This window comes from Chanodichthys erythropterus, chromosome 16, assembly GCF_024489055.1.
Source record: "Chanodichthys erythropterus isolate Z2021 chromosome 16, ASM2448905v1, whole genome shotgun sequence".
In the NCBI taxonomy this organism is placed as follows: Eukaryota; Metazoa; Chordata; class Actinopteri; order Cypriniformes; family Xenocyprididae; genus Chanodichthys; species Chanodichthys erythropterus.
Genome location: NC_090236.1, coordinates 38,953,656 through 38,966,402, shown reverse-complemented (window position 1 = coordinate 38,966,402; position 12,747 = coordinate 38,953,656). Strand labels below are relative to the sequence as shown.

The window sequence follows — 12,747 nt, the reverse complement described above, 5'->3', positions numbered from 1 at the left end:
TAAAAACCTTAGCATATAAAAATTATATTCCTATTCAATTTTGAACCATTTTTTATCACCCTGAAATTTACATTCTGCAGGAGAAAGAGTTTATATATAAAATGCAGTAGTGCATAATACATCATACAGGCATTATGTTTTATTATATCACTGTATGTGTGCAAAGACATCATGTCTTATTGCACAGCTCTATACATAAAGTTATATATATTACAGTATATTATATCCAACGTTATTCGCAGCAAATCTCAACTTCCCGATTTTTTTTTTTTATTTCATTGCAAAATCAAACTATATTATCACCCAGCTCTTTATTTAAAGCTGGACATATAAGTATGTACAATTTAATCTGCCTATATTTGGTATTCTTATGTAAAACGATACAGTCAAACCAAAATTTATTCAGACACCTTGAACATTTCATTCATTATTACAGTTTATTCACTATAGTTTAAAAAAATTGTAATAAAATATGACAAGATCTCATTATTAAACTGTGTCAGAAACTATATATCAGATAACACTTAAGCAAAACATGGTCAGGTCAAAGTGTCTGAATAATTTTTGGTTCCAAATTTTTAGTAATTTTACTGGTAGTCCACTGTATGAAGAATTTTTGGGCATAATATGTCACAGTTTACTGTATTTTGCTATCCTCACTTACATAAATGAACTATTATATATTATATTATTATTATATTAACTATTAGAATAATTTTTGGTTTGACTGTATATAAAATCTAAACTGCTTGATTGTTTCTTCATTCACAAATATGACCATGCATTAAGAAAATAAACAGGATACACTGTGATGTAATGCTGACTTTTGCTCCTGTTGGTAGTCACAGATAGTCTCTTTGGCTCATTGAGTGTTTACATTGTCAGCAGCCGTCCATCCGCAGCACAACCACAACCTACAGTGTTGACTTTAGATTGAGCAAGCATCATTCACCTGCGGTGACGCCTCTGACTGACAGAATATTGAAACGGGATATTATTCCAATTAGCAAAACCAGTTTTGTGTTCCACTGAAAAAAAGCCATACCAGTTTTGAACAACATTAGAGAAACATGAGAAAAGCTGCTGAGTCATCACATTTCCCTTGGCAAATTTGACAAAACTGTTGCATAAAAAACAAATCTTCCTTTGAAAATATAAAAATAAATAAATAAATAATAAAAAAGTGTGGTTAATGGTTTGCAATTTGAGGATATCAAAAAGCCTTTTGCAGTGCATTATCAAAAATGAGAAAGAAACCTAAGGAGTGTTCCGACTCTCAGGGTCCCTACACTCTTACTTTCTAATTTAAAATACGTACACACGTTATGTATCTAATAAATATATTCGATGCCTTTCGCAGTGCCCTTCAGTTCAAAATGAACATTTTCACTCCGGATTGGAATCTCACTTAAGATGGCGGAATACACTGTGCAGTCGGCTTCGGTCGAATGGAGCGCTCTCGGGTGGTTGGTGGTGATTGTTGTTATTATATTATAGTTGCGACAGTTGGCTTCACTGGTTATTGATCATATTTTGCTCATTATAAATACAGCCCAACATTTGTCTTGTCTTTGGTTGTATACCTGTCACGAGTTCCTCAGCATCCTCCTCTAGATTGATCCCGTTCTTCTTGGCGACGCGCTCCATGATCCATTTGGAGCGGCTGTACTGCTGAGTTGCAAGCAGCCAGCGCAGAGATTCTGGAAAAATCCTGAAGCATGAAGGATATATTTTACTACATATGATCACATCGTATTAAACTACAGGCACTAACCTAATCTAATCTGAATGTTCATCACTGAATGTTAGTTGCTAAATAAATGACTAAAACACTGAAACAAAGAAACTGTTACAAAATTTATAAACAATAAAGTAAAGAATGAAATGGTTAAAAATGACCCTTTCTACAATACGTTAACTGTTCCATGTCTCATGTGATCATAACACTTTACAATAAGATCTCATTGGTTAACATTAATTAATGCATTAACTAACATGAACTATAGAGCAATTTATATTTTTTTTGTATATCTAATAACCAGTTAGATAACTCCCCTGTTACTGGACTGTTTTGCCCTTAAATTAATCATGGTTGATGGTAAATAGTTCATTAATAACACCTGAAAAAAAAAAAAATAATAATAATTATATTATATATATATATATATATATATATATATATTGCTTGAAATATTGCTTGAAGTAGGGTAACAAGGGGAAGAAGATGCCCCCTTAAGAACAATGATGTGGATTCACTTTTGAACTGTAACATATTTAAATATGAAGTTTAGCATATGCATAATTATTATTAATATTTATATATCTTTTAAAGTGTTTTAATTTGACAATTTAATTGATAATAATTGAATAACTGATGACAGACAAAGCAGAATCCTAGTAAAAGAGATTCATCTGAAAGCTAAAATTATTCTGTGACTTATATAGGCATATGATAATTTACATACTTAATTGCCCATATTTGAAGATATTATAATAGAAATTGAAGATATGTCATAATAGCAACACACTATGAATGCAAATTTAATTATTTCACTCAACTAACCTATATGTTTTAATGGTAACACTTTATTTTTAAGGTCTTTTAACTAGTTGCTTATTAGCATGTGTATTACTAGGATATTGGCTGTTTATTAGTAATTATTAAGCACATATTAATGCCTTATTCTGCATTCTTAATCCTACCCAAAATCTAAACTTAACAACTACCTTACTAACTATTAATAAGCAGTAATTAGGAGTTTATTGAGGGAAAAGTCATAGTTAATAGTGAATATATGAATATCCCAATACAAAAGTGTTATCGTTTTAATGAAAGCAAAGATGTCTGAAATGTACATCTAATTCAAGAAAATACTGAATAATAATAACCCGATTAATTACAATAGTTATTAAATTTATGGTTACACTTTATTTTAAGGTGTCTCGGTTACACTGTATTTATATATTTAAGTACCGAGTAATACAGAATAATTTAGTAACTAATTACATGTACTGGTAATTTATAGTTATTACTATAGTAACATTAAATGACACTGTAAAATAAAGTGTTACCCAATTTAAAAATAATAATACTAGTAACAACATGCCATGTGGTGGTTCATCTTACCCCAATGGTCTACTTTTATCTTTTTTTTTTTAACTTCAAAATAAAAATTATAGCTTTTAGTCCATAAATGTAAAAACATTAATGTGTCCACAAATCCCTCATTAACAAATAGACACAAAAAAATTGTCATAGATCACTATTTTAGACACAAAATTAGATCATTTAACCTTGAAACTGTTTTGACTGACTAAATCTGACTAATGTTGATATTCAGATGAAATGACAAAATAGAGTCATGTATGGTCAGATGACAATTTTTAGATCTTTAACTGATGCAAAGCCCAGTTTTCAGCAGTTATTCCTCCAGACTACTAAAGAAACATTGTGTTATATAATCCTCCTATGCGCTAATGTGGTTCTTAAGAAACTTTTCTTATTACTTGCACAGATGATAATGATTATGCTGCTTAATGAAGTGTGGAAACAGCTGATGTGTTTGCTGCTCTTATTTCAGTCGCTGCAGTATTGAATGCATGTACAATGTTTGCTATAAACTTTCATTGTAAACTCAAAAGAGTCAAACAATTAAAATAAATAAAGTCAAATGTTGGTTTTAAAAATGGCCGAACAAAAGGATCATTGAACAGCGGTACTCACCAGATGTAGGACAGCATGAGTATGAGAGGGCAGATTATGACGGCTTGCAAAATCTGCCAGTCCCGACAGAGGGCAGCCAGTCCTGGCATGAGCAGCTGCCCGGCCAACATCATGAAGTTTGCCACCATGGTCATGGAGAAGCGCCATCCCGGCAGACACAGCTCGATCCCTGCGGACCAAAAACACGTCCGATCAGGGTCATCATTATAACTCAAACTTAAGCCATTTTAAAGTGACTTGAGGCACATTGCAAACACCATTTCAACATAACACGACTTTATTTAAGCTTTTAAAGAACATTTAAGCCATACTGACTTGCAATCTTTTTTTGTGAAAAACCCAAAGAGACTGTTTCAAAGGGTTTATTCATTTATGGGACTTTAAAAAGACATGCATGAGCCTGATTCAAAGGCTTCTGTCCTGTCATCTGTCAATGAACTCAAACTCATTAGTATTCATCATGCAGAAGCACACGGCCGACAGCCGGGCTGGTCTTCAATGACAGACCAATACTGCGATATCAAATGATGGCAAACTCACAGAACATACAGCAGTTGCTGACATGGGCCAACAGCTTGAGACAGAGCTATTCAAGAAAATGCTCCGACTGCAACACAGAGACTGCACAATCCCTCAGAAAAGCCTAGAATTTCAATGAGGAGCAGGAAAGCCGATGATTCTCTGCGCTCAAAAGAGCTCAGGCACGGAGTTGACAGGAAAACTGCGCTATTCTCAGATTAACTGTAGATGATGAACAGCAGGAACTATCCTGTCCGACCTGTTTAGTAACCATAGTAATTTCACTTAAGACTTTTTCTAATCTGAAATCAAGAATTAAGATAGGACGTTTGTTTAATATAACCCCAGCAGGACAACGATCCATAAACACTTCAGTTACACTTAAAAATGTCCGACTGTCATTGCATTAGATACTAAATGTCATCATGTATTTTAGGGTCATTGATGAAAAAGGTTTTTAAAAGTGTAAAAAAAAACATAATGGAAAACATAATTTTCAAGTTTTATAAAGTGTCAACAATGAGATTATGTGGATTTTATAATCAATTATCACTGCTTTTGGTCATTTTTTACAAGATGGACAAAATTTGTCACCAAAAGAGTCATTCGGTTTAACCAAAATTTCAGTTTTACCGAATGACGATATTTTCAAACAATGCTAACAGGCTGATATCTAGCTAACAAAAGGACAATCAAACATTTTATATTTAGTACAAGTTTTTAAAATATTACAACATTTTCCATGTTTTATAGCGGTTGCACCGAATGACCTGATGTTTTGAACAAGTGAAAACATAAATTTTTCAAATAGTTAAAAGAGAGTTAGTTACTGTATTTCATGACCAAGTGGTCCTTTGCAGGTGTCTGAATGATGTCACATCCTGTTACACGATATTGATCACATGACTTGATCCAAAATGGTCCCTTTATATTGGTTACTCCGAATGACATCAATGAAATTTATTTTTCCGGACATTGTTTCTCATAACAAAGCAACGACTTCTACACATAATTTTAATACCATTTTGCACTATGTTGATATATGATGTTATAAAATCATGCCAGAATAAAAAATATATACATTTATTACATTTTTAGAGATTTTAATCACAAATTAAATGGCTGTATTGGTTTTTGGACGGTTAAACCGAATGACCTTTTGACACTTCAGAATCTTTAAAATACCTTTATATGTAACAAAATATAATTAAAACCTTTTGGATTCAATAAAAGAGATCTAGTTGTACTACCTTACATACTTTGGGTGTCATATCTTTTTTTATTTTTTTATTAAGGCCTTTGAACAAAAAAATGACACGTCACATCAATGACCCTTTAACAAAAGTGAACACAAGCACACAAACTATAACAAAATATGTTACATGATATATACAAGAGGATATACAGTATAAACACAGTGTGCCTATTTAATATTTTAGAATTATACTAATGGGGCTGCTGAATGCTTGATTCTGATTGGTTGTCAAACGTTGTAATGTGTGTGATTAGTTTCCAGTAAAAGCACAGCTAAAGTAGTTCCAGGCAGGTCTTGACCGCATTAGTTTCATATCACTTCACCAAATGTTATTTCAAAGGTCCTTACAGCCGTCAACAGCAAAAGAACCAAAATCCACAACGACACTGACCAATCAAATAAATAAAATGAAAATGTCTTATGTTTTCCACATGAAATTGTTTTAAAGCAAAGCATAGTGCTCAAGCTCTACATCAACAGATTGTGTTTTCAAGTGAAAAACTAGAGCTGTTATTTTTGAATAATGTGTCTAATGTACAGAAGTGTGCTTAGTGTTTTGCAAACGGTTTGTTTTGCTGTTTCAAACAGGGTGTAAAGCAGATAATGTGCTTGCAGTTTTGGAGATCTGTTAAGAAGATTACGTGCACGAGTGAATGCTTCCACTGAGTTTTATTGAGAGGGAAGGGAGCTTTCTGATGAAACATCACTCTTTGAAATGTGTAAATGCCAGTGGGCAAAGGTGAATATGCCATGAGTGTTTTTCACCAGGCAGTATTTCTGTATTTCTTACTTGCAAGTCGCTTTGGATAAAAAGTGTATGCTAAATAAATCAGAAATAATAATCAGTAACCAATGCACTCACTGTAATCATATCAGATATCAGTGAATCAGTGGGAAGACTTTTATAGATATACAAATTTGCTACAAATAAAAAAAAAGCAAGTATGGTTTTATGAATCTGTAAGTACAGATTGCGAAATTAAGGGTACGGTTTATAAAACTGTTGCTAAAATGGAAACAAGTTTACAAATTTGTGAGTGTGGTTTATGAACTGACAGTACAGATTACTAAATCATGCATTGCACTGTAAAAATGAGTGTAATTTCAATAGACTAAAAGACATAAAACATAAAAAGGTACGGTAAGATCGTTTGGCACTGCAGTGCAGGGTTAACAGTGCAAAAGCAGGGTTTTATAGCAGCATTATACCTGCTTCTAAATCACAAGTGTGAAACGCTACTTTACCTGGAGTTAAAAGCGAGGTTTAGGGCGATGATAACCCGGGTTAAGAGCAGTGAGAAAAGCCCTTCTGCTCAAAACCTTAGTCATTTGCTTTGTTGTCTACGGCCTACAGACTTTAGACCGCTGACTTCTAAGTCAACATTATCTCAACTGGAACTGAACCTCATAAATGAACCTCATGTCTCTTGCTTTTGGAACAACCGTCACCCCTATAATTTTTCAAAAAGCTGCCTATGAAGGCAGCTTACTAGGTTTTGGACAAAGCCAGAAGAGAGAACCTTGAGCTTCTTAAACCATCTGATCCAAATCCCCAATGTCCCCACAGCTCAGCCGCTCCTGAAAAACCACTAAACACACAGTTTTGTTTCCATAGACATGATTTTTATTCTGTATAAACTGTATATTCCATCCCCTAACACTAAACCTACCATTTTTACTGTTTTATAATTAAGTTAGGGGTCATAACCACCATTGACACTGAGGGGGACAATGCCTCAGCGGTCTAACAGCACTTGTCAATGTCAAAATGACTGAGATGGTCAATTAAATCAAAGAAGGTGGGGCATTATGAAATGATATGCCATTATTTATTAATTTTTAACTCTGTCCTGCAGAGTTTAGCTCCAGTTTACCTCAACACACCTGCCTGCAGTTTCTAGTATGCCTAGTGAGATCTTGATTAGCTGGTGCAGGTGTGTTTAATGGGGGCCTTGATTATGGTTTCACTTTTTTAACTTTAGTTAGTGTGTAATGTTGCTGTTTGATCATAAACAACATCTGCAATGTTACGACGCTCAAAGTTCAATGCAAAGAGAGATATTTTCTTTTACAGAAATCACTTTTTAAGGACTACAACGAGCTTCTTCGCCGGGTTTGTGACATCACAAACCCTCAAATTTACATAAACCCCACCCCTGAGAACACTCAACAAAGGGGGCGGGGCCATGTTGGGCTGCTTTAGAGAAGAGGAAGAGTTGTTGTAGTAGAGTGTTGTTGACATGCCGTCATTTTACGCCGGACTGCTTCACAAACGAGGATCAATTCAACACAAAAGATGAACATGACGGCACATGCTAGTGGATGAGTTGAATCAACTCCACAGCAACTACATCAATTTATCCACTAACCATTCAGAAACGTCTAAAAGTTGTAACTTCTTCCTGAGTCTCTCCATCAGTGTCGACTCCGGTTTGAACAATGTAAGGCTGAACACCGTTACTGACAATCCTCATTTTGGCTGCGTGAGATTCTCCAGCTTTGTTGTTGTTGAGCTGTTAAAGCTCCGCCCTCTTCTGGAAAGGGGGCGGGATCAGCAGCTCATTTGCATTTAAAGGGACACACACCAAAACAGCGTGTTTTTGCTCACACCCAAATAGGGGCGAATTTGACAAGCTGTAATAAATTATCTGTGCTGTATTTTGAGCTGAAACTTTACAGACACATTCTGGGGACACCAGAGACTTATATTACATCTTGTAAAAGGGACATTATAGGTCCCTTTTAATTGGAGTTGCCCTCCAGTATCAGGATTGGACACTCCTGATTTACATTATTCAATTCATTCATAACTGAATGTGACGAGACAAGAAATGTTTTGCATTTTCCACATACTTGACATAATTGCAAATAGTTTAAATTGATTACTTCATAACTACAATCAGACCTAGAACTTCTTTTATTACTCTTTATTCCCTTTAATTCCTTAAAAAAAAAATAATAATAATAATAGTAAACAACTTTGCTACCCGCCAACGTTCAAGACTTTGATTACAATGACTAATAATAACTCTAAATCTGTGGCTGCCGATCAGTACGACTGGTTTTCTGTGCACCAGAAGAGGGCGCCATGAGGGATCTGGGTTGTTTGTCTGGCCTGAGGCTGACATTATGACCTTCCCCTGTCACATGAGTCACTCATGGCTTCATGCCATTATGTCACATATTGAAATGCATTCCATCATGCCAGGACCACCGGCTTTCTGTGTCAGGGAAAGACATGAGGGCGAGTAAAAGATAACAGAATTTGTTTTTCATAAGTGTTCCTGTAGCTCAAACAGGAAGAGAATGGGGCTAGCAATGCATTTGAGTTTGATTGAGTGATAAAATGTATATCTTTAATGCAATAAAATGTTAATGTGAAGCTGGTGGTATCTTTGAGTTGATTTATAATGGTTTAACAGTGTTTCGGTGTCTAGCATACATGAAGAGAGAAGGGAGAGAGTAATTGGAGAAAAAACACAGTGTTACACCTGCTCGTCAAGTGCAGGTGGTGTTAGATTTGGTCAAAGGTCACAGATAAACAGCTGTTGATGTAGTTCTGAAGAACACAATCTCAGCACAACAACTGAACTTTACTCCAGTCAGCAAACAAAACACTGACTGCACATCTTCTCTACGATTACAAAAGAGCTAAAGATTTGATAGCAAGAAAACAAACATAGATACAATAAAAAGCATTTATTAACAAGAAAATAAATGAAACAATGCAAAGTGATTGCAATGTTTTATTTGCCGATTTGATCATTTATCAGTTTGTTTTCATGACTCAAAAAGCAGGTTTGAAGCGATAGTTCACCCAAAAATGAAAATGTCGCCCTTTACTCACCCTTAACTTTTTCTAAACCTGTATGACCTTCTTCTGTCGAACACAAAAGACAATATTTTGAAGAATGTGGTTAACCAAACAGTTTCTGGCCCCAATTGACTTCCATAGTATTTTTCCAAAAGAGGCCCATTCATTTCCAAGTAGGACTATTAGTTTTTTTTCCTGGAAGTCTAGGTTTGTGTCTAAAAGGCATTTCACTAAAGCAACATGATGTGTGATGGACACGGACATGATTGTTTCACTGAGCATCTGTCTTGGCTAATCTAACCCCATAATGACCCTAAGCATATAGTGTTGTTATCTAGGCCATCTTATTATCTTAGGACACCATATACATTGAAAGGTCTCTGTTCACGTACACACAAAACAACATGATTGAATCAGTGCACTCATTAGCTAAGGACTCGAAGGATGAGAGAAACGTAACACTTTTTTAGTGTGTGTGAAATATAGCCAGCAGTCGTCTCAACCTAGTACCTGAAGCACCCCGAATAATCACATCTGTGATTGATACTGTTATCCTGGGACATCATGAAACAGAAACAACCTCTTTGGCCATAATAGGGCAGGTAAAGAGCCATAACTGGGCAGGCAGAGGTTTCAGGGATGGCCTCCTTGGCAGTGACACCATCAATTACAAGAGCGATTAAATGACAAAGTTTTGTTTGTTTGTGTCACTGTTTTCAACATGCTCAACACGCTGCCAGTTTTCCCTAAATCTTTTGTGTTGAAATCCATGGCAGTGCCAAGTATTTTATCCTCTGAGGCAACGCCAGTAAGTACATTTATTTATAATCCATAAGTGTGCTTCTAATAAACATTATTGGGGTGAAAATACAGAACATGTTGTTGTCCAGGATAGATCGACCCGCTGTGTGTGGCGAACCCCAGTCTCCTCTGTTGAGTTGATTCATGACCACACTGACATTAATTATTTCCACCTGTCCTTGTTCTCTCTCCTTTATATTCTCATCTTGTTCTCAGTTATTTGGGGAATCATTCCCCAAGTTGGTCCGTCTCCAACCAGTTCCAGTCAGTCTAGCCTAGTCGTGTTTCAGTCAGTCTGGTGTTCAATCTATGGTTGTTCCTGTTGGATTCTGGAGTTATTGCCTAGTTTCAGTTCTGTTCAGTTCCTCTTTTGAACTGCTCTCAATCTACAGACTTCTCTGCTGCCTTTTGTGAGCTGTTGAGTGGAAATTAATGGTTATTTTTTGACAAATCATTGTCCGATTTGCAAATATAACCATTTAAAAAAAAACAGAGCCTTTAAGACCAAGCAGAAGACTCTGCAAGCGGGTTGCTTTGGCAGATGGGGGGTCTAGTGCGAAAGAAGTAATCCTATTGGCTAGTGCTCACGTATTACTGTTTATTCTTGTTTTCAGCCAATTACTTTTATTTACAATTAAGATTTGAGCAGAACTCAACAGCATGCCACACATTAGCGCAACAGACACAGATAATATACAGTCTACCTGAGGAAAGATCAAAACCAGAATGAATCTTTGACTATCTAAAGTCAATGTTGTTAGATACTATACTTACATTTATACCTAACCTCTTGTCTTTCCACTCTAGCCAAGTATATTTGGATTTTAAATCTCCTCTTGACATTTTGCTCAAACACAGATTGGCGATGGGCGATGCGAGACCAGCGCTTCCTGAAGCTCATGCCCACACAGTGAGGCCAGTCTGTTTTCATGAGAGCTGCTTCTGCGTGGATGCTACCCAGACAGGTTACGCAATTCGTGAGGTTACTATGCAACAGGCTCCTATGCAACTTCAGCAGGGCTTCAGAATACAGTAGATCAGAGAAAGGCATTTCCCCATATTGTCAGATACTGAAGCAATGTCAAATGAACAAAAAAACATATACAATTGACACTCAGAAGATGCCTTCATAAACACTGGCCAATGTTATCAAATGACCCTGGCCTGCTTGCACATCACAGGTTTACAAATATTAACACAGTGAACCAAACACTGCAAACGCACTGGAGAGGGAGATCCAGAGCTGAAATTCAGACAGTAATGGGAGTTCATAACCATCTGACCAATCAGAACACAGTAGACCAGTGACAACAGACTGTGTGCTGTATGTATGATGCCTTTGACACCACAGCTCAGGACAGTCAATAGTGAAGGGCTTGGAACAATGTGCATTCTTGTGATGATATCTGGCCATCAGCTTTAACATGATGTAATTTCCCTGTGGCTTTAGATTAGTCACATGGAATTTACAGCTCAGGTTATTGGCTTGTGGAAATACGGCAGCAAGCACTTCTTATACTGTCACTGAGATGAATGAGGATGCTAGTGGATAGCCAACAGCCGACTCTGCACATTACTTTTTTTTTAAACTTTCAAATAGACTGTTTTTCATCTGTATCTGTACAACTTTGTCCTGGTCTCATGCCAGAGGCATCAGGCTCAAGGGTGGGGCTTGTCAAGGAAGACATTTGCATAGCAACAGAAATTCCCCCCTTCACCCACCAAGTTTGAATAAGAATAATATATGAGTGCTGCCAGAAGGTGATTATCAGTGAATGACAAATTAGGGTCTGCTCATGAAAAAGCTATCATATGACTTCAGAAGACTTTATCAAATTTAAGGCATAAGTCATATACTTTCTGGTTCGTTCTGTTTTGTGTTCCATAGCAGAAAAAATAGTCATTTGAGTGTTGAATATCATAAGGGCAAGTACAGTAAAACAGGAAAACATCAATTTCTCAGTGAAAAATTGTTTCAACACCCTTTTTATTGTATAATTTCATTAGCACCCATTCAGAATCATAAAACAGCCCCTTAACATTTGGAAATGTCTGATGCACGCCACTAGTCCAGGCCAGGTCTATTTTTGGGAGAGCTGGGGAGTCTTTTCAAGGTTGATGGACTCGAGCAAATTACTATGACAAGTAAATTGAGAGTCCACCGCACCCACTGTAAGGTAATTACAACATGTAGCCAAAGCTTGCAAGAGGGCCATCAGACAGTCAGGTGAGGCACTGGAGGCAAACCCTATTACTGCAAGGGCCATTGAAATGACAGGGTTCATCTAAAGAGGATTATCACTCATCAGAAAATGTCTTCACTGTTAAGCATGTAGAAGGTCACCTTTAGTCTATGAGTAATCCATCTGAATCAATATAACGAACTGAGAAGACAGTACAATAGAGTTGAGAGACGCCAATTAACCTTTGTGTCTAAGGGGAAGACCACAAATCATATATATTGAGTTAGTTGTTGACTAAAAACAGTCTACAACCTGAATTCCGGAAATGTTGGTACGCTTTTTTCAGTTTAAATAAAATGAAAACTAAAAGACTTTCAAATCACATGAGCCAATATTTTATTCACAATAGAACATAGATAACATAACAAATGTTTAAACTAAGACATTTTTC

At 36.1% G+C, this 12,747-nt stretch overlaps 1 protein-coding gene across 1 annotated transcript in view; it reads right to left on the bottom strand.

The window, feature by feature from the left end:
• The window catches only part of slc22a23 (solute carrier family 22 member 23), a 49,974-nt gene that overhangs the window by 11,084 nt on the left and 26,143 nt on the right, over nt 1-12,747 (bottom strand). Inside the window, exons 4-5 of the mRNA XM_067362293.1 lie at nt 3,725-3,893; nt 1,584-1,711 (exon numbers count right to left, since the gene is read on the bottom strand). Of these exons, the coding sequence (XP_067218394.1) occupies nt 1,584-1,711; nt 3,725-3,893 (297 nt within the window). The remainder of the gene's footprint in view (nt 1-1,583; nt 1,712-3,724; nt 3,894-12,747) is intronic.